This window comes from Hemiscyllium ocellatum, chromosome 3, assembly GCF_020745735.1.
Source record: "Hemiscyllium ocellatum isolate sHemOce1 chromosome 3, sHemOce1.pat.X.cur, whole genome shotgun sequence".
Taxonomy (NCBI): Eukaryota; Metazoa; Chordata; class Chondrichthyes; order Orectolobiformes; family Hemiscylliidae; genus Hemiscyllium; species Hemiscyllium ocellatum.
In genome coordinates, this window is record NC_083403.1 from 134,629,589 (window position 1) to 134,649,044 (window position 19,456).

At 40.7% G+C, this 19,456-nt stretch overlaps 1 protein-coding gene across 1 annotated transcript in view; it reads right to left on the minus strand.

Annotated features, from left to right (window-relative positions):
- LOC132836014 (meprin A subunit alpha-like) overlaps nt 1-19,456 on the minus strand; it is a 40,769-nt gene that overhangs the window by 12,810 nt on the left and 8,503 nt on the right. The window contains exons 6-10 of the mRNA XM_060855215.1: nt 18,532-18,707; nt 16,570-16,791; nt 16,314-16,460; nt 3,527-3,742; nt 1,177-1,638 (exon numbers count right to left, since the gene is read on the minus strand). Of these exons, the coding sequence (XP_060711198.1) occupies nt 1,177-1,638; nt 3,527-3,742; nt 16,314-16,460; nt 16,570-16,791; nt 18,532-18,707 (1,223 nt within the window). The remainder of the gene's footprint in view (nt 1-1,176; nt 1,639-3,526; nt 3,743-16,313; nt 16,461-16,569; nt 16,792-18,531; nt 18,708-19,456) is intronic.

Sequence of the window (19,456 nt, forward strand, 5' to 3'; positions counted from 1 at the left end):
AATGGTGTGGTGCTATGCTCCTCACCACATTTTTGTGATTTTGCTGAAGCCATTTCAATGCTGTTCTGACCTGTAAGTCCAATGAAAGAAGTTCAACCACAGAGTTCCACAAAAGATGAGAATTTACCAGGGATGCAAAGACACATTCAGAAATTTTAGAGAGGAAAGGAGCTTGGAAATGCAGCAGCATTTTGAAAGTGGAGAGTAATCAAAAGTGTTCCGTAGAGGAGGTGGATGATAATGTTAGATTTGAACAAGGGAAGTACAACACCTGAAGAGAGTGTAAGAGCAATTTATTGCAGATGCTGGAATCTGTACTGAAAACAAAAAATGTTGGAAATTACAGTGGCTCAAGCAGCATCCAGTGGAGAGAGAGCAAGCTAACATTTCGACTCGAGATGACTTCATCAGAGCTAACGCAAAGTGTGGAGGGGGCAGCATTTATGTTATGGGGGGGTGGAATAGTGAGGGAGAAAGGGTATGATAATACAGGTTAAGTGATTGGAATGTGAGAATGGCAGAGCAATGTCGAGTCTAACTGCCAAACTGGAAAGAAAAGACAGTCCCACTGGAGATGGGGGAGCGGAGAGAGGACATGGTGAGAGAGAATGCAACAAGTAAAGCTAAAAAAGGGGAAGAAATGGGAGTAAGTTCACCATCTGAAGGCGTTGAACTCAATATTGAAGAGAGTGACTTGATAAGTACCACATCATTTAACATGCTGTCCAGGAAGGGAGGTTAGATGATCAACAGCTTGCTGTTAATTGGTTTGTGGGATCAGGAGGTTGTTGCATGGATAGATGAGTTCCAAGTAGGCATTAGGGGACAGGGGAAGTAAACTGGAGAAGGATCCAAGCTCAGGGCCATAACAAGAAGCTATGTAGCTTTCTGTGATTCTCCCTTTTCGAAACAAAACCATTTAATGTTTCACAATCGGCATAATGCATTTAAACAAAATATATTGGATTGTTGGGGCTTATGCCCGAAGTGTCGACTCTCCTGCTCCTCGGATGTTGCCTGACCTGCGGTGCTTTTTCATCTCTACACATTTCGAACTCTAGAAATGGATCACGTTAATTGAGAAGAAAAGCTTATTCAACCCAAGAGGCCTAATGTCCAAACCTTGCAGCATTGTACTGGAGTTTCTTTGGAGATACAGTAATTGCATTTTCTCACCTGCTATTACTTTGCTTCCGTTTGTGGTGAAGCTTCTACTGGATGACATTCTAAGTTTTACATCAGGATCTTGGTCCATGACTGTGACCATGGCTTGCCTGTTCCCCGCTGGCCACTCGAGGATGCCATCATTTTCACCACTGCATAGTTGGAAAAACAACCCCATGTAGTTTTCATGACGTGAGTGAGGATGTAAAATGAGGCCATAGCCATAACCCTCTGTGTTGTAGAACCGTGGGCTTTTTAAAGTATCATTAACTCCCGTGCTTTGAAGAATGGCAGAGAAGTTCTTTATGTGCCAGACAGCTTGAGGGCAACGGGTCTCAGTAAGAGTGATGTCATCCAGGAAAATACCACCTGGAGAATTTGTGGTATCACCAATTATACCTTGAAAGAGATATCGGAACTTGACCTTTGCATGAAGAGTCACATGGGCAATGTTCCAGGCATGGCTGCCATCAGCTAAAGAAAAGCAAACAGTGTGGTTTAGTGAAAAAAGTTTGGATATTTGCCATAAACCCAACATATTTCTCTATACGCCCTGATAGTCCAAATTATAGATTAGAAGTTTAGTAATACTGATTCCATGGACTTCTAAGCTATTTGTAGTTTTGCATGAGGAAAATATTCATAGAAGACATTATATGTATGCATTTGAATATGGTAAATAAATTTGTAATTTGAAGGCTTTGCGACTCTTGAACACAGGGTCATACAGCACGGAAACAGACCCTTGAGTCCAAATAATCCACACCAATCATGTTTCCAAACTAAACTAGTCCTACTTGCCTGCATTTAGACCATATCAGTCCAAACATTTCCTATTCATGTACTAATCCAAATGTCTTTTAAATGTTGTAACTGTACCCAAATGCACCATTTCCTCAAGCAGTTCATTCCACACACGAGCCACTCTTTGTGTAAAAATGTTGCCCCTCAAGTCCACTTTAAAACTTTCTCCTCTCACTTAAAAATATGCCCCATAGTTGTAAACTCGTCCAGCCTACAGAAAAGACCTTACTATTCACCTTAACTATGAACAACTAAATATAAAAATAGTGGATGAGATGTGGGAGAAAACGCCTGGCGAGTCTTAGCTCCTATAGAGTCAAAGAGATGTACAGCACAGAAACAGATACTCTAGTGCAACTCATCCATGCCCACCAGATATCCCAACTAAATCTAGTCGCATTTCCCAGCACTTGGCCCATATCCCACTAAACCCTTCCTATTCATCCATTCATCTAGATCACTTTTAAATGTTGTAATTGTACCAGCCTCCACCACTTCCTCTGGCAGCTTATTCCATACATGCACCATCCTCTATGTGAAAAAGTTGCCCCTTAGGTTCCATCTAAATTTTTCCCATCTCACCTTAAAGGTATGCCCTCTAGTTCTGGACTCCCCACCCCAGGGAAAAGACTTTGTCTATTTACCTTATCCATGCCCCTCATGATTTTATAAACCTCTGTAAGGTCACCCCTCAGCCTCCCAACACTCTAAAGAAAGGAGCCCTAGTCTGTTCAGCCTCTCCCTATAGCTCAAATCCTCCAACACTAGCAACATACCTGCAAATCTTCTCTGAACTCTTTCAAGTTTCACAACATCCTTTCAATTGGAGGGAGACCAGAATTGCACACAATATTCCAAAAGTAGCCTTACCAATGTCCTGTGCAGCCGCAACATGAACTCCCAACTCCTATACTCAATGCTCTGACCAAAAAGGGAAAGCGTAGCAAATGCCTTCTTCGCTATCCTATCTACCTGTAACTCCACTTTCAAAGAACTATGAACCTGCACTCCAAGGTATCTTTGTTCAGCAACATGCCCCAGGATCTTACCATTAAGTGTATAAGTCCTGCCCTGATTTGCCTTTCCAAAATGCAGCACCTCATATTTATCTAAATTAAACTCTATCTGCCACTCCTCAGCCCATTGGCTCTAAAGTGAAACATTGAAATGTAAATGCATTGTGAATGTTCCACAATGAAGTAGGGAGGCTGGCATGTGTTGATTCCAGTGTCCATAGCCAGGGGGCATTTACAGCCATTGCCAATGGAAAGTGTCCTGAGACTATGGTGCCAGGAGATTTGATAGACGTTTGACAAGTTGGAGTGGCCCAATACTCGCTCTAACTTTCAGGCCAGGAATTCATCACATCAAGTTTCTATATAGCGGGTGGTAGAACAGGAATGCACAGATTAATGAGGTGAGATTAGGTAGTAATGAGGGTGATACTGAGTAATAATTCCCACTCATAGACCTCTCACCACTCACTACTGAGAACTTCCTCTCACTGTCTGGTCCTCTGTTAAAAAAGTGAACTCTCAAAATATTCAAAGACTCATACCTTGAAAGGTCTTAATTTTAACTAGTTTTCGAACAGTTCCAGTTCCATCATCCATTTTCATCCATATGACAAGTTTATCCTTCAGACTTCCTGTCATTTTATAGAAGAACTGAAGGCACTGCTCAGTCCTTTTGGGATAAAGGATTCGGGATTCCAGAAGAGCGGTTTGACCAATCTTTCCACTTTGCACGTCAAAGTACATGAAGTATCCAGAATCTAAAACACGAAGGGTTAGTTAGCAACAGGAGAAAACTGAATCATTCTTCAGTAAAATATCTGATTTAGGACTTTATAGCAAAAAAAAACTTAAGTTGTGACAATTGTCATTGATAAGGTTGGGTTGCAATATCCGGTCAGCATGGACGGGTTGGACTGAAGGTTCTGTTTCCGTGCATTTCTATGACTCTATGACTCTTGCACGCCAGGCAAAATCATCAAGAAGAAATACCCCAACAGAATTGACACGTTAGCCGACAAAAAAAAAATTCCCTGCCTAAAGTCTGAATATTGTGCGAAATATGACTCCAGCCTGTAATGATGCTACTCCTTTATCAAGGGGATCTTGTCCATGATTTTGTTTTGAGGATGGCCAGAAAAACACAGGTTTCAAGTCAGGGCTTAGATGGGTTTTAGGGCCAGTTTATTTATAGCTAACAGATATTGCCTCAGGAAAAAGGCTTTCAAGTTTAAAAAAAACACTCATACAATAAAAGCTGAGTGGCCAGTTCTCCCAGCTCAGCTTTTCTCTGGTTTGATTGTTTTTTTGGCAGTGTGGCTAGTCGCTGAAAGCAGTCAGGCAGTTGTGAAGCTGCTGGACCCAAAGAAGCAGGTCCATGCTGACTCTCTCTCTCTGACTTCTCTCCTGTAAGTCCCTGTGTTTGATTTTACCTTTACTGCCAAGGAGTGATTATGGGGATTGTTGCCAGTAATGGGAACAGCATCATTAAGTTGGTATAATTTATTGAGTTTTCAGATAGGCTGCGTTCTTCGGCATTCAGTTCTCTTTTGTTTGTGTTTCATTTGGTTTCTTGTAAATAAATTCTGTTTTGTTTTAAACTAAGTGGTTTAACCAGCTGCATCACTCCTGGAATATCCACATTACACCTGCTTAAAACAACTTGCAAAGTTAGGGTCTAAGCTAATTTCTTGAAATGCTTTGAGGAGGTCTGGCCTAGTCCATGACAAACCTGAGCTTCTAACATGAGAAGATTAGTGTACTGCAGCTACTGCATGGTTCTGGATGACCAGAGAAATCACCTGCCATAGACAAATAAGAATATTTCATAATAACCAACGTGTTTGTACAATAACAGCGATTTATACTTATGTAGCACCTTTAACACAATAAAATATGCAAGACACCACTTTGTTAGAAAACAAAATTTGACACCGAACCACGTAAGCATATATCTAGAATCATAGAATCCCTACAGTGTGGAAGCAGACCATTCAACCCACTGAGTGCAGACTGACCCTCCAAAGAGCATTCCACCCAGACCCACCCTCAATCCTATCCTTTTAACCCTGCATTCCCTATGGCTGTTCCATCTAACTTACACATTCCTGAACAATATGAGCAATTTAGCATGGCCAATCCACAAAACCTGCACATTTTTGGTCTGTGGGAGGAAATCAGAGCACCTGGAGGAAATGCACACATACACAGGGAGAATGTGCAAACTCTACACAGACAGTCACCTGAGGGTGGAATCAAACCCGGGTCCCTGGCGCTGTGAGGAAGCATTACTAACCAATGTTCCATCCCTTATCTGATCCGATAATTGAAAGCTTGGCCAAATATAGGTTTTAGGAAGCATCTTAAATGAACAACTGTAGAGACAGAGCAAGCTGACGTTTTGAAGCTAGGTAATAAAGAGTTATCTAAACTCAAAACTTTAGCTTGCTCTCTCTGTCTATGGATGTTGCGTGACCCACTGTGATTTTTAGCATTTTTTGTTTTCAGTACAGATTCCAACCGTAATTTGGTCCTACCTTAATTTAACAAAATGGGGCAAAAAGATGTAGGGAGAATACTCAAGGGTTTCAGGCCTAGAGGTATGGCTACCAACAGTTGAGTGATTAAAATTGGGTATGTTCAAGAGGTCAGAGTTAGATAACTGCAAATATCTTGGAGGGTTGTGGTCTGAAGGATGTTAAAGGAATAAGGAGAGGTAAGAAAATAGGATGAGAATTTTACAACAAAGACATTGCATGAATGTACAACAATTTTTATGTTGGTTTATTTTGGATAGAATGAGGAGACCAGTTAGATTGTTTTGGAATAGATAGATAACAAAAGGAATTTAGTATCAGAAGAGAAGACGTTTTAGAATTTTATGGCGTTGAAGTAGCTTGTCTTCGTGATAGTATGAATATGCATGGCCAAGTATGACTGCGTGACCAAATTCCACCCCATCTTCATTTCCAAGTTTGCTGGTAACATCACAATTGTAGGTTGGACCTCAACAATGAGACAGTATACAGGAAAGCAATTGGTCGTTTAATGACATGGTGTAAAGACAACAATCTCTCCATCAACATCAGCAAAACGAAGGAGCTGCTCATTTACTTCAGGAAGCAGACTGGATGGCACACTCCTGTCTACATCAATGATACTGAGATGGAATTGGTCGAGAGGGTCAGGTTCCCGGGAGTGTTGGCCATCAACAATCTGTCCAGAACAACCCATGTCAACGCAATGGTCAAGAAAGCACAACAACGCCTCTACTTCCTCAGGAGCCTAAGGAAATTTGGCATGCCCACAAGGGCTCTTTTTAATAGATGCAACATGAAAAGCATCTTATCTGGATGCATCACAGATTGGTATGGCAACTGATCTTCCCAAGACTGCAAGAAACTACAGAGAGTCGTGAGCACAACCCAGTCCATCACACAAATAAATCAGCACCCCATCCATTGACTCCATCTATACTTTCTGCTGCATCAAACCAACATAATCAAAGACCCCTCCCACACTGGTTTTACTCTTCTCCACCCTCTTCCATTAGGCAGAAGTTATAAAAGTTTGAATAGGTACAAACAGATTCAAGAATAATTTCTTCCGCGCCATTATCAGACTTTTGAACGGACCTCTCAAATATTCATTCTGATCTCTCTCTATCTCTCTCTCTCTGCACCTGCTTTGCGACTGTAACACTATATTCTGCACTGTATTCTGCTACCTTGATGCACTTTGTATGGTACAATCTATCAGTAAAGTATGCTAGACAACACTTTTCACTTTATCTCGGTACATGTGACAACAATATATCATACATGTGGTCAAAAATTTATCACATGGTCAAGTAGGCACCAAAACTGCAAACGTTCTGTTACAATCTCAGAGAGTTGCCAGGAAGAGGAATAAAGCCATTTTCTAGGAACTGAGTTTGAAGTGGAGACTAAAAAATAATAATTTCAATCTTTCCAATATTTAACTGGAGGAAATTTTCACCCATCCAGTCGTGGATTTTAGGTAATTTGGCAATTACGGAGTAATTGAGAAAGGTGATGTTGAGGTTGAGTCAGATATCGTTGGTGTTTGGGTTAAAACTGAGACTGTGCCTTTGGTGATAATTAGGCAAAGGTGAGGACTGCAGATGCGGGAGATTAGAGTCAAGATTAGAGTGGTGCTGGAAAAGCACAGCAGATGAGGCAGGGAGCCTCCAGGTGGAGAGATAAATGAGAGACCCTCCCATTTGTCTCTCCACCCCGGAGGCTCCCTGCATCCATTCCTGATGAAGGGCTTTTGTCCGAAATGTCGATTTTCCTGCTCCTCAGATGCTGCCTGATCTGCTGTGCTTTTTCAGCACCACTCTAATCTTGACTTTGGTGATAATTGCTGAGGGGCAGCAGATAGAAGAGATAATGGGAGTGGTGGAGAGAGGCAACAATTGGTCCTTAGGGTACACCAGAGCTTACGATGTAAGAGCAGGAAGAGAAGACAGAAGATACTTTACAAATGATATTCTGATAGGAGTGAGATGGATATGAATGGAACCAGGTGAGACCAGTCCCATCCTGCTCGACAACATAGTTGGGGGAGGATGCATGGTCAAACCTATCAAAGGTTGCATCTTAGTCGAGAATGAGAAAAGAAAATGTAGCTTTGTTACTTTGAGAAGGTGTGTGCTATATACTATGGCAGAGATGGAATTCTGATTTGAGTGTATTCAGGAAAGACAGAGTCAAAACCCATTTCAGTCAAAAGGAATGAAGTATTATTATGAGTTATCATGTTTCGATAAATAGGTCATAAATAGAGGGAGAAAACATTTGCAAACTGACTATACTAAATAGACACAATAGTGAGATCAGGCTATATCATTCTGTAATAATAAGCAGTTAAAGAAAGTCAGGGAAGCAGTTGCAGATGTTTACTCTTTAAGGACAAAGCTGGGGGAATATGTTCACTCAAGTTAAGTGACAAATATCAGAAGGGAAAGGACAAACGGAAGATGGACAACAATGAGAGAGAGAAGTTAGGTCAGAGCACCTGCCCAACTCTGAACAAAAATGAACACAAATAAATGACTCTGAGTGCATGAAATCCTCATGCTGTAGGGATTGTGTCTTTTTAATTTGTGTGTTAAAAAACTGTAGACTGAAATGAGAAAGAGCTGCTTTAGATAGGACCAGTGTTTGAGAGGGTAGGTGCAGTTGTGCAAAACAAGCAACTTGACACAGATGGCAGGCATCATAAACAACAGAATAGGCTGCAATTGGAATACAGTTGCAGACAATTTTGAAGTTGACGGGGTGTACAGTTGTAGCTTTTATTTTGGCCCCAAGAATTTGATTGAATTATGGACTAGTGACCAGAAATCAATGGCAAATCTTTTATCACCTGCCAACAACTGCATGATTGCTTCTCAGGTTGTTTGAGCTGGAAGCTAGTTAGAGAGAGAAAGAAGTATTCAGTTCTTCTGGGAGCAATGTCTTTATTCTCTACAGAAAAAAAACTCAATGTAAACACGAAGTAAACTAGCTAGTCTTTCCTGCCACAGATGTTGTCAGTTGCGACTTTTAAATAATATGTCAGAGACTTTTTATAAGGGAACCTTGTGTCACTTACCAATGAGTAGAAGTAACAGAGAAAGACAATCAATGGAACATCCTGGGCAGGTGTAAAGCCATAGGGATAATCTCAATAACAGATCCTGGGAACAAAAAATACTGAACTATTTTTTTCTTCCGTCCATAACCTATTTTCTCTTTGTCTATCTCTATGTAAGAGGGAGTTTTTAAGGGGATTAGAGTTTACCTAGTAGCATTATATGCTGACACTTTATAGCTGTTTACTTGTAGCCAGAGTCTAATTACTTGTAGTAAATTATGATTCTTATTTAATATGAAAACCTGATCCATGCTTTCTGGCAACCTGTGTCTGAAAGTTAGGTAAATCTGGGAAGTTTGCACACTGTACCAAACCTTTAACTTTGGAGATGACTTCAGGAATGGTGGGGCTTGATTTCCAGCAAGTTACCCCAGTGAGTTTTAACAAGGCACTTTACAAAGTTTCTTGAAGCAACAAGTGGCAACCCTGACAGCTCAGGCATCCTAATGCATAAGAGACATGACCAGATAAAATGTGCAAGTTTTTGATTTTCATTACCAAGCAAAGCTTTCTTAATCATTAAACTAAGTAATTCCTCTGCTCATTGCACTCCGATAATAGTCCTTAAAAATGTGGCAGCATTTTAATCGACACCATTACTAAAAAAAAAACTGTCAAAGCTTGATACTAGTACCTTGTCATGTGCACTTTGACAACAAGCTAAGTCAACAATATTTACTTCAATCTTTATCTAGCAACCAAGATATCAGATATCATCCAAGAATGAAGTATCTGTTTGTTTTATCAGCTTGAGGCTCCATGGCTGAGGCTTCTTTTCTACTTTGGATCATCATACAATTTAGCAACAGTCAAATCTGACTTTTGTGATAGCTGATAAGGATATCTTGTAAAATAATAACTGTAATCTAAATCCAGTTCTTATATCAGCTCTTGAAATAAAACACTATGATTGTCAACATGTTTATCTTTAAATCCAAAGGTCTTGAGTTCAACTCCGCTTCAGGGCTTGAGCATAAAGTCTAATGTCATGTTCCAGTTTTAATACAAAACAAATTTTTATTTCCAATGGTTTTGTCTTTCAGGTGAAACACTGGATACCCTATGAGCTCTGTGATTGACTTACATAATCTCTTGGCACTGTTCAAAAAACTAACAAGAGTTCTCTGAGTGTTGTGACCAATAGTTAGCCCTCAGATAACAAGGATCAATCCAGACAATCAGATCATTTATCACATTGTTTTGCATGCATTGATTGCTGAAATTGTGAGCAAACCAATGGCAACCACCATTCAAGTGTAATTGGCTGTAAAGCACATCAGAATGTGCTGAGAATGCATAAGGAACTCCATAAATTCAAGGTGTTTCCTGCCCTGGCTAGACCTGAGTGTCAGAATTCACATCTAACTAAAATTGAGTGGATTATCTGAGTAAGTGGAAAGATTTCCAATTGCCCGTTACATATTGTGAAATTAAACAATTATTTTGCATATGTTTATGACTTCATGATGGTTGACTGTAGATCCTAATGATAACTGGAAAATACAATCCCAGTAAAGCAGAAGTTCTTTGAAGATTGCTGTAATTGATTGGAATGTTATTGCAGTGGTGACTATTCCAATGCAAGACCAGAAATGATCAGGGCGTCAACTCAGAAACAGGATGTCTGGCCACACACAATCATTAAGGTGCCAGAAAATTAGCAATGTACAATTGAGGAACCAGGTCAATTGCAGGAACCAGCAGGAAATTGCTGACCTCACATTTACCTAATAGTGGCCAACATTCTGGGCTCTGTAATAAATCTTAACCATAAGTCCTCCACTCCCTGCAAGCCAGCAACGTTATTCTGCCTGTCGGGGAAGGATTTAGAACCCAAACTGTTTCCCTCACTTCTATACTTGGCTCTCTTGAGTAGAAAGCCATCACCCTCCACCCTCACTCAATTACCTTTGCCCTTCCCTCCATCATCCTTGACACTCCCTCTATCACCCTTGACCTTTCCTTGCTTACTACATAAGTTTTCATGAAAGTTAGTTCTTCTTTTGAGTCACAAATGTCTATTTGTGGGAAAATCATTTCTGACATATGAACTGTACAGTAACCTGAACTTGGTCAATTCCTGATGAAGGGCTCTGGCCCGAAATGTCAAATTTCCTGTTCCTTGGATGCTGCCTAACCTGCTGTGCTTTAACCAGCAGCACACTTTCAATTCATTCTTTGTCCTACAATCTAGGTGCATTCATGTGTAACACTGACAAATATTCTATCTTGTCTCCAGCTCTTTAAAGGTACTTTGTGCCTCTTTTAAAAAAGCTGCCCTGCAGGAGGGATGGGTTCCATCATAAAGTTATGTTGGGAAACTGCAGATAAAGAGGAATGGAGCACCAGGAACGGGAAAGGCCTGCAAGAATCAATGAGACTACACAGGAAGCATTAGTCAAGATATGAACTGCAGGAGATTATAGGCAAAAGTGAGGCCTGCAGATGCTGGAGATCAGAGTCCAGATTAGAGTGGTGCTGGAAAAGCACAGTAAATCAGGCAGCAACCGAGGAGCTGTAAAATCAACGTTTTGGGCAAAAGCCCTTCATTCCTGATGAAGGGCTTTTGCCCAAAACATTGTTTTCCTACTCTTCCGATGCTGCCTGACCTGCTGTGCTTTTCCAGCACCACTCTAATCTGGACTGCAGGAGATTACCCCTACTTTTTTTTTCACTAGGGTAAAGGGCTAATGCTCAAATCTGTAACTAGCCAGCCTGTATCAGTAGTGCTATAAGAGATCACTTGACAGTAGAATTTGGAGAGACATGATTCTGTGTGCAGGCTCCAATAGTGTAAATAGTTAGCAGAATATTAAAGACTGAGGTTATCTTGACAACAGCCTAAGCTCTGCAGTTTCTCTAAATCTTGCTAAGGACCCAACCTCTTCCAGGACACACCATTGTGATAACAGAGCTCAGGGCACAAGCAAGTCTCAAGGACGTGGCAACAAGTGCTTAAGGATGGAGTGCTGGTCAATACTCGGAGATGAACCATGAGAAGGTGGCCACAATAACTCGAGAAGTCTAATGATCTCACGTACATGGCAAAGCACAGTGAATGAATCTTCACATCACAGTTCAGATTCAACAGGCCACCACCTCTTCATAGTGCTTGGACACCACACCCAAATAAAGCACCTAAAAGCACTCACTCGGATTCAGGACTCACACCTACCATTCACAAGCTCCTTCTCATCCACACCTACACATCTTCAGATGATGCCCACCTCATGCCCGCCTCCTGCTGCCTCCACGTACCTCCTGCTCTGCAGCATTATAGGCACGAACACCACAGAATAGAGTGCCACATAGATATTTTCATTATGAATTCTCCCTTGCAGGTGAAGGCTGCAACTGTCAGGAGGGAGACCTAGAGGACTGAATATGAGTGGCAAGGTGAAGGGGGAAGGAGTGGGGGTGGGCTTGTTGCATTGAGTAATACTGAGGTCATCAATGATAACCATACAACACTGCCTTTCTCCTCTTCATCTTGAGATGGGGACTAATTGAAAACTGCAATGTGGACCTCAGGCTATTATGCTTATTCAAGCCAATACTCCTCAACTCTTCTGTTAAGGTTTTCAGATTCCTTCAAGCCTTTTGCCACATTTACAGGAGAAAGAGGAAAACCACCTCAGGCTGTAATGGAGCAGCCCCAATGGATGTAAGGTTGGGCATTGGTGAGTCCATGTTGACCAGAGTCATGGAGACGTACAGCACAGAAACAGACCCTTCGGTCCAACCTGTCCAAACCGACCAGATATCCCAACCAATCTAGTCTCACCTGCCACACCTGGCCCATATCCCTCCAAACCCTTCCTATTCATATACCCATCCAGATGCTTTTTAAATGTTGCAATTGTACTAGCCTCCACCACTTCCCCTGGCAGCTCATTCCATACACGTACCAACCATTGTGTCAAAAAGTTGCCCCTCTCACCCTAAACCTATTCCCTCTAGTTCTGGTCTCCCCCACCCCAGAGAAAAGACTTTGTCTCTTTATCCTATCCATGTCCCTCACGATTTTATAAACCTCCATAAGGTCACCCCTCAGCCTCCGACGCTCCAGGGAAAACAGCTCTAGCTTATTCAACCTCTCCCTATAGCTCGAATCCTCCAACCCAGGCAACATCCTTGTAAATCTTTTCTGAATCCTTTTAAGTTTCACAACATCTTTCCGATAGGAAGGAGACCAGAATTGTATGCAATATTCCAACATCGGCCTAACCATTGTCCTGAACAGCCGCAACATAAGTTGTATGACAGGAAACAGCTTGATAACTTGTCCTACAATAGCCTGTCCACTTATTAGAGCTCGGTGCTGCTGCTGCTTCTCCTCCTCTTTCACAGAGCTTCTCTCCATTGCATCATCTGTCCTATTTCTATATGCTTTCAGAAGACCTGGGCATGGCAGGCAAGACCCAGCATTTTCTGCCCACCCGTACTTCCCTGAACTGAGCAATTTACTAGTCCATGTCAGCGATGGCTCACAGCCAACCACATTGCTGTGGATCTGAAGTTATAGGTAGGCCAGACCAGTTAAAGATGGCAGATTTCCTCTTACAGGACGTTAGATAGACAAATAGATCTTTACAAGAATCAACTACAATTTTCTGGGCATTATTCACTCTTAATGAATTTTAATAATTTCAAATTTCACCAGCTACCATGGTGGGATTTGATATCCTATCACCAGAGTATTGCCATTAATCTCTGGACTACTACATGAATGACATTGGCACTACATCACCATCTCCATAGTGACTCGTGATATTGCAGATCAAGGAGTACAGCTCCCACACCTGGGTTACCTCCTTTGCTAACACATTGACTGTAAGTACCAGCTCTCAAACATTAACTCCAAAGCACTCCAGAGTACTTTGAAATATTTTGCAACTGCGGTAGTTATTCAAAATCACCTTTCCAGCAACAGTAGTTGGGTATCCAGCTCTTTTAATAATACTCAGTCACTCTTGCAAGTGATTACATGGTTTCTGGTGAGCGATATACAAATTTTTTTAAATGGTCTGTTTGGGTGTGTGACATTGGGTGAGGACCTGTTCAGGTGCTTTTGACTCACGCAGGGGATCCTTCTCAGGCAGTCAGTCACCCAGCACAAACACAGCATCCTGAACCAAAAGCAGATAGTGGAACAGCACCCAAACACAGGATAATAATCAGCTTCCACAGTAACACCTTATTTGATGTTTTAGGTGCACTCTTGACATGCCTATCTCATAGTTCTAGGTTTCCTATTAGCTTGGGTGTTAACCAGTGCTTTTCTGCATTTTGACACTTTTAGAAAATAGTTTTAATACTAAAACTGCGTTAACACGTTCTTATCCTGAACAAGCTTTGACTTTGTTTCATAAATAATTTGTCTTCTCCTATGTAGGCATTAGCAACATGCAGTAAACCACTGCTCCAAAGATGCCAGCACTGGAGACCTTCAGATCCCGCTCCACCTCTGAGGAGGAAGCCATTCAATCCTCAGAGGATGCACTGTCAAGGATTTCACTTTCACTCCTCTACCAGTTTAGAGACTTTCACCTCGGTGCCTTCCCAATCTAGACGAGACTCAGGGCCACAGTCTGGTGAGCACATCACTGGTACATTTCTGTAGCTGGCCAAGGAACAATCACCTCAGCTCTCTGACTCTCTGAGGACAGGTGGAGGCCAGATACTTGCTCAAGTCCAGGCACAAGATGATCTCATTGTCTCAAATAATATTAACTTTGTGAAAATCCATATATTTGGACAGGAGCAGCAGACAGGTGTGTATGGCAGCTGGATCAAAGGATGGAGGAGTCCACCAATGATTACGATCAATGTGATCATAAGCCACTAGTGAGCTACAGCTACTGGGCAGACCTTCATGTTAGGAATTTGCACTGTCTAGTTTCAAAAGAGGAGAATTTGAAGTGAGGTGAGTTGGGTTAATAACAAGATGCAAATATATGGAAATACATCATTGCCACCAGGGATTGGAACAGAAATCATGGGCCCCAGTGTTTCTACTTGCCCAGGGTTCAGGTCCTCGGTCCTCGTCTACCCCAAACCAAGAACAGAGGTTCTATCCATAGCCTGATCAGAGTGGCTCCAACCCCAACCAGAGAACAACAGGTTTGCTAGACACCTAGGTCTCAGTTAGTGTGCCCTGATGTAAACCCCATCATAGCTCCTGCCACCATTTAATAGTAAGATTCCAAAGTCACCCATAAAACTGAAGGGGAAAGTTGGGAAATGATTGCTTAATGTCGAAATTCCCAGGTTTTCATTCTCATTTTATGTTACCACCCCCAACTTTCACACACCACACCAGGAAGAGAAAAGTTCTGCCCTTGGAGTTGCCATTTTGAATTATATTCACAAAATGGAAAACAGAAAACGGATAGAGTAATTTGCTGTCCCCAAACCATCAATGCCCAACAAATGCAACTATTCAGACTTATCACCAAAACTGGCCAATATATTGACATGATCTTCCTCCTAGTTATTTCTCTTAGGATGGGTATCACTGACCAGGAAGCTCTTGCAACCATGCAATCTAAACGACTTAGACTTCCATGTCACATGGCATCCATGCAAGGCAGGCTTATATTTGATACTTATTATTTATAATGCATGTTATATTGAATATTGAGGAACCAGAACATGGGAGTTTTACATTACAATTAGAGCTAGGCCATTCATAGGTGATGCTTGAAAGTACATCTTTACACAGCGAAAAAAGGATATTAATAACTCTCTACCTCAAATGCTGCCAAGGTCAATTCAAATTAAAATATCAAACTGAGATTGATAGATTTTGTTAGGCTAAATTACTGAGGATTGCGGGACAAAGGTAGGTAGTTAGTAGAAAATTGGAGTCAGTCATGATCCAATTGAGTTATAGAATGTTGAATGTTGATCGAATGGCCTTTTTATCTTCCTGTCTTTCTAAAAGTCATACTTGTAACACAATGCTCCGATTGGTGAAAGCACCAAGATTATTATTTAATGTCATTTTCATGTCATTATCCAATACAGGCTCATCTGCTGTTGAAACTTCTGGCTTTGTTACCTCTAAGCTTGACAATTCTAATACACTCCTGGTTGACATCCCATTTTCCACTCTCTGCAAATTTGAGACCATCCTAAGCTTTGCTGCTCATGTCCTAACTTGCATCAATCTGGTTCATTTATTTCATCTCTGGTTATTAGTTGACCTAGGCACCTGATTAAACAATGGCGTCATTTTAAAATTCTCATTCTTGTTTTTGACTTCCTCCATGACCTCCTCACTCTGCCCTATCTCTAGATCTAGAAAAGATAACACAATTCTTCAAGATGCCTACGTTTTTCTAATCCGACCTCTTCCCTAATTTTAAGCATATCACCTTAACTGAGTATACCTTCAACTGCAAAGACTCGTGCTTACTAATTACTCCCTAAACGTCTCTGCCCATCCATCGCTCTTTCGTTCTTTAAAACAGCCATTGAAATAACTCTTTGCTGTCTGAATTTCTTTTTTATTTAGTTTAGTGTCAATTTTTGTTTGACAATGTTTCTGTAAAAATCCATGAAATACTTTAAAATAATGAATAGATACAAGCTGCAGCTGTTGATATTAATAGTCTATTGATAAGCAGTACTAATAAGTATAAAAAAGGTAGCCAAGTGTACACCCACCTCTGCATTTGCCATTTACAGTATGATCCTCATTCCCAGGATTGCTCTTCATATGAACCCAGTCAACATCTTCATTTTCACCCTGAATCATGCCACAGATATTAATGAACTCAAAGGAGCATTGGTCCAACAACGTGAGAGTGGAACCTGAGAAAAAGATACATGAGAAAATAGATTTAATGAACTATTCTTTAAGTGTTGAACTCTCTGTAGAGTCCTATTTCTATTCTAAGTAAACACTGAAAATTGAACTTACTGCAGTTATACATGCGATTGAGCCTTAGCAAATCAATGGCACTGAAGTCCAATCGCTGTCCAATTATTTCATTAAATGCTGGTATTTTTGCAGTGATAGTAGGAAAACTATCATTTTTGTTGAAAGAGAATGGTGCATAATGCATCAAAGATTCATAATCATATGGAGTATTCAGGTCCGTAATATAATTATCATCATATACCACAAAGTTATGCTCCATACCTGCATAGAAATGAACATTTCTTTATTAACTTTTAGACACACCGTATCAAATATTGAGTTATTGCATCAATAATTCTGGATTCCTATCTTCTTTCACAACTTGTGGCCATTTCAAGTCCAACAAAGTTGGGAAGAGTTCAACTGAGTTCAAAAAAATCCTATGATTTTAATCAGTGCAAATTCGCTAATTAGATGAACAATGGCAGGTACTCATAAATCTCCCAGACGCCTGTTCAAAATTAAATTCTGTTTATCATAGAGTCGTAAAGTCATAGATATATACAGCATTGAAACAGACCCTTCAGTCCAACTCGTCCATGCCGACCAGATATCCCAAATTAATCTAGTCCCATTTACCAGCATTTGGCCCATATTCTTCTAAACCCTTCCTATACATATATCCATCCAGATGCCTTTTAAATAATAATTGTACCAGCCTCCACCACCTCCTCTGATAGCTCATTCCACACGTACTACCCACTGCCTGAAAAATTTGCCCTTTAGGTCTCTTTTAAATCTTTCCCCTCTCACCTTAAACCTATGTCTTCTAGTTCTGGACTCCCCCACCCCAGGGAAAAGGCATTGGCTTTCACCTGATCCATGCCCCTCATGATTTTATCAACTTCTATAAGGTCACCACTCAGTCTCCAATGTTCCAGAGAAAATAGCCCCAGCCTACTCAGCATCCCCTTTGCTTAAATCCTCCAACCCTGGCAACATCCTTGTAAACCTTTTCTGAATCCCTTCAAATTTCACAACGTCTTTCCTCTAGCAGGGAGACCAGAATTGAATGTAATCCATGTGTTAAACAGTCTATTTTGAACTCTTTCAAAAGATGAGATGGAAAAATGTTTAAGATAGTAAAATTACATTGCATGTTTTTTGTGGCTCTATTAAGTGTAATGCCTCATGAACGATATTGTGGACTCTCACCTTTAAACCTGAATTTGAGAAGATTCAAAGCTTGATTCAAGACTTATAATCTAGATATATTTATAGATTATCAGGCTAGACTATCTAGACTGTTGAGATGAACAGTCTAAATGCAATATTTAACATGCTAATACTTTTTTATACCCGCAAATTTTTTTACGGCAATGCAGATATTTATCATACAACAAAATATTATTTTTCAGCAATAATTAATTAAATTATACTTCATTCAATAGGATATACATTTTTCAAGGGATTTCACAGTAAGGTTATTAACATAAAAGATGTATTCTCATCAGATCAGTGAGTCTAAATGAATGTAACAAAGGAGTAGATCAATACTCTACTGACGTGGGAGCAAACAAAATCCCTAAAACAACTTCTGACATTGTCTGTTTAACTGTATGGACTCCAGAAGTTGCTGGAAGCTTCAAAGGCATAATGATGTCACTGACAGTTTTAACATCATTACTATGATAAAATCTAGGCCAATATGTTTTCAGTGACATGTGTTTTGCATTGTGACTGTAGTAAGTAGTTCCATTTAATTTCAGCCCACCACAGAGAAGATTTGTACTTAGTCTGGCAACTGGTTACTGCCAATTGCCACTTTGGTCTGTTTGCTTGAATCTCCTTTACAGCAAATTCTGTGCAGAGGTTCCAAACTACATTTTCTTTATTCTCAAAGGTGAGAAACTTTTAGCACATTGTATTTTTTTAAAATGAGTGGCTGCATAGCTAAGGTCTTTACTTTCAGATGGTGCTGACGTCCCTATAATTGAAAAGAATGAAAATTTGAAATCCGACCTGGAATAATTTCATCCCACCAAATGTTAACATAGTCATCCCGGTCTGTCCTTGATTGTTCATGGTAGAATCCTAATGCATGTAGGAGTTCGTGCTCAACAATAGCTTTATAGTCACATCGTTCACCAATGGATACAGTTTGGCCACTGTGCAAGTCACCAACAGAAGACCAGCACCTGTTCAATAAAGATGTTTTTAATGGTTCATACATAAACAAATCAAGAAGGGCTGAGATTTATATGCCACCTTTAACCTCAGCTGTGCTAGGACCACAAAGCTCTTGACCTCATTACAGCCTTGGCCCAAGCATGGACAAGAGTCCAGAGGTGAAGTAAGAGTGACTGTTCCTGACATCAACGCAGGCACTTGATCAATGGTTTTCACAAAATTTGAGTCAATAGGTATCAGGGGAAAGCTCCTCTCTGATTGGAACCCTACTTGGCTCAAAGAAAGATGGTTGTGGTGGTTGCAGATCAATGATCACAGCCCCAGTATATCACTACAGGAGTTTCTTAGGGTGGGATCTTAGACCCAACAATCTTTTTTAGTTTCATCAATGACTTTCCCTCCAACATAAGGTCAGAAGTAGTGTGTTTGTTGGTGATGGCACAATATTCAGCAACATTTAGAGTCATAGAGCTGTATAGCATGGAAACAGACCCTTTGGTCCAATCCGTCCATGTCAACCAGATATCCCAACCCAATCTAGTCCCACCTGCCAACACCCAACCCATATCCCTCCAAACCCTTCCTATTCATATACTCATCCAAATCCCTTTTAGATGTTGCAATTGTTTCAGCCTCCATCACTTCCTCTGGCAGCTCATTCCATACACATACCACCCTCTGTGTGAAAAAGTTGCCCCTTAAGTCTCTTTTATAACTTTCCCTTCTCACCCAAAGCCTACGACCTCGAGTTTTGGAA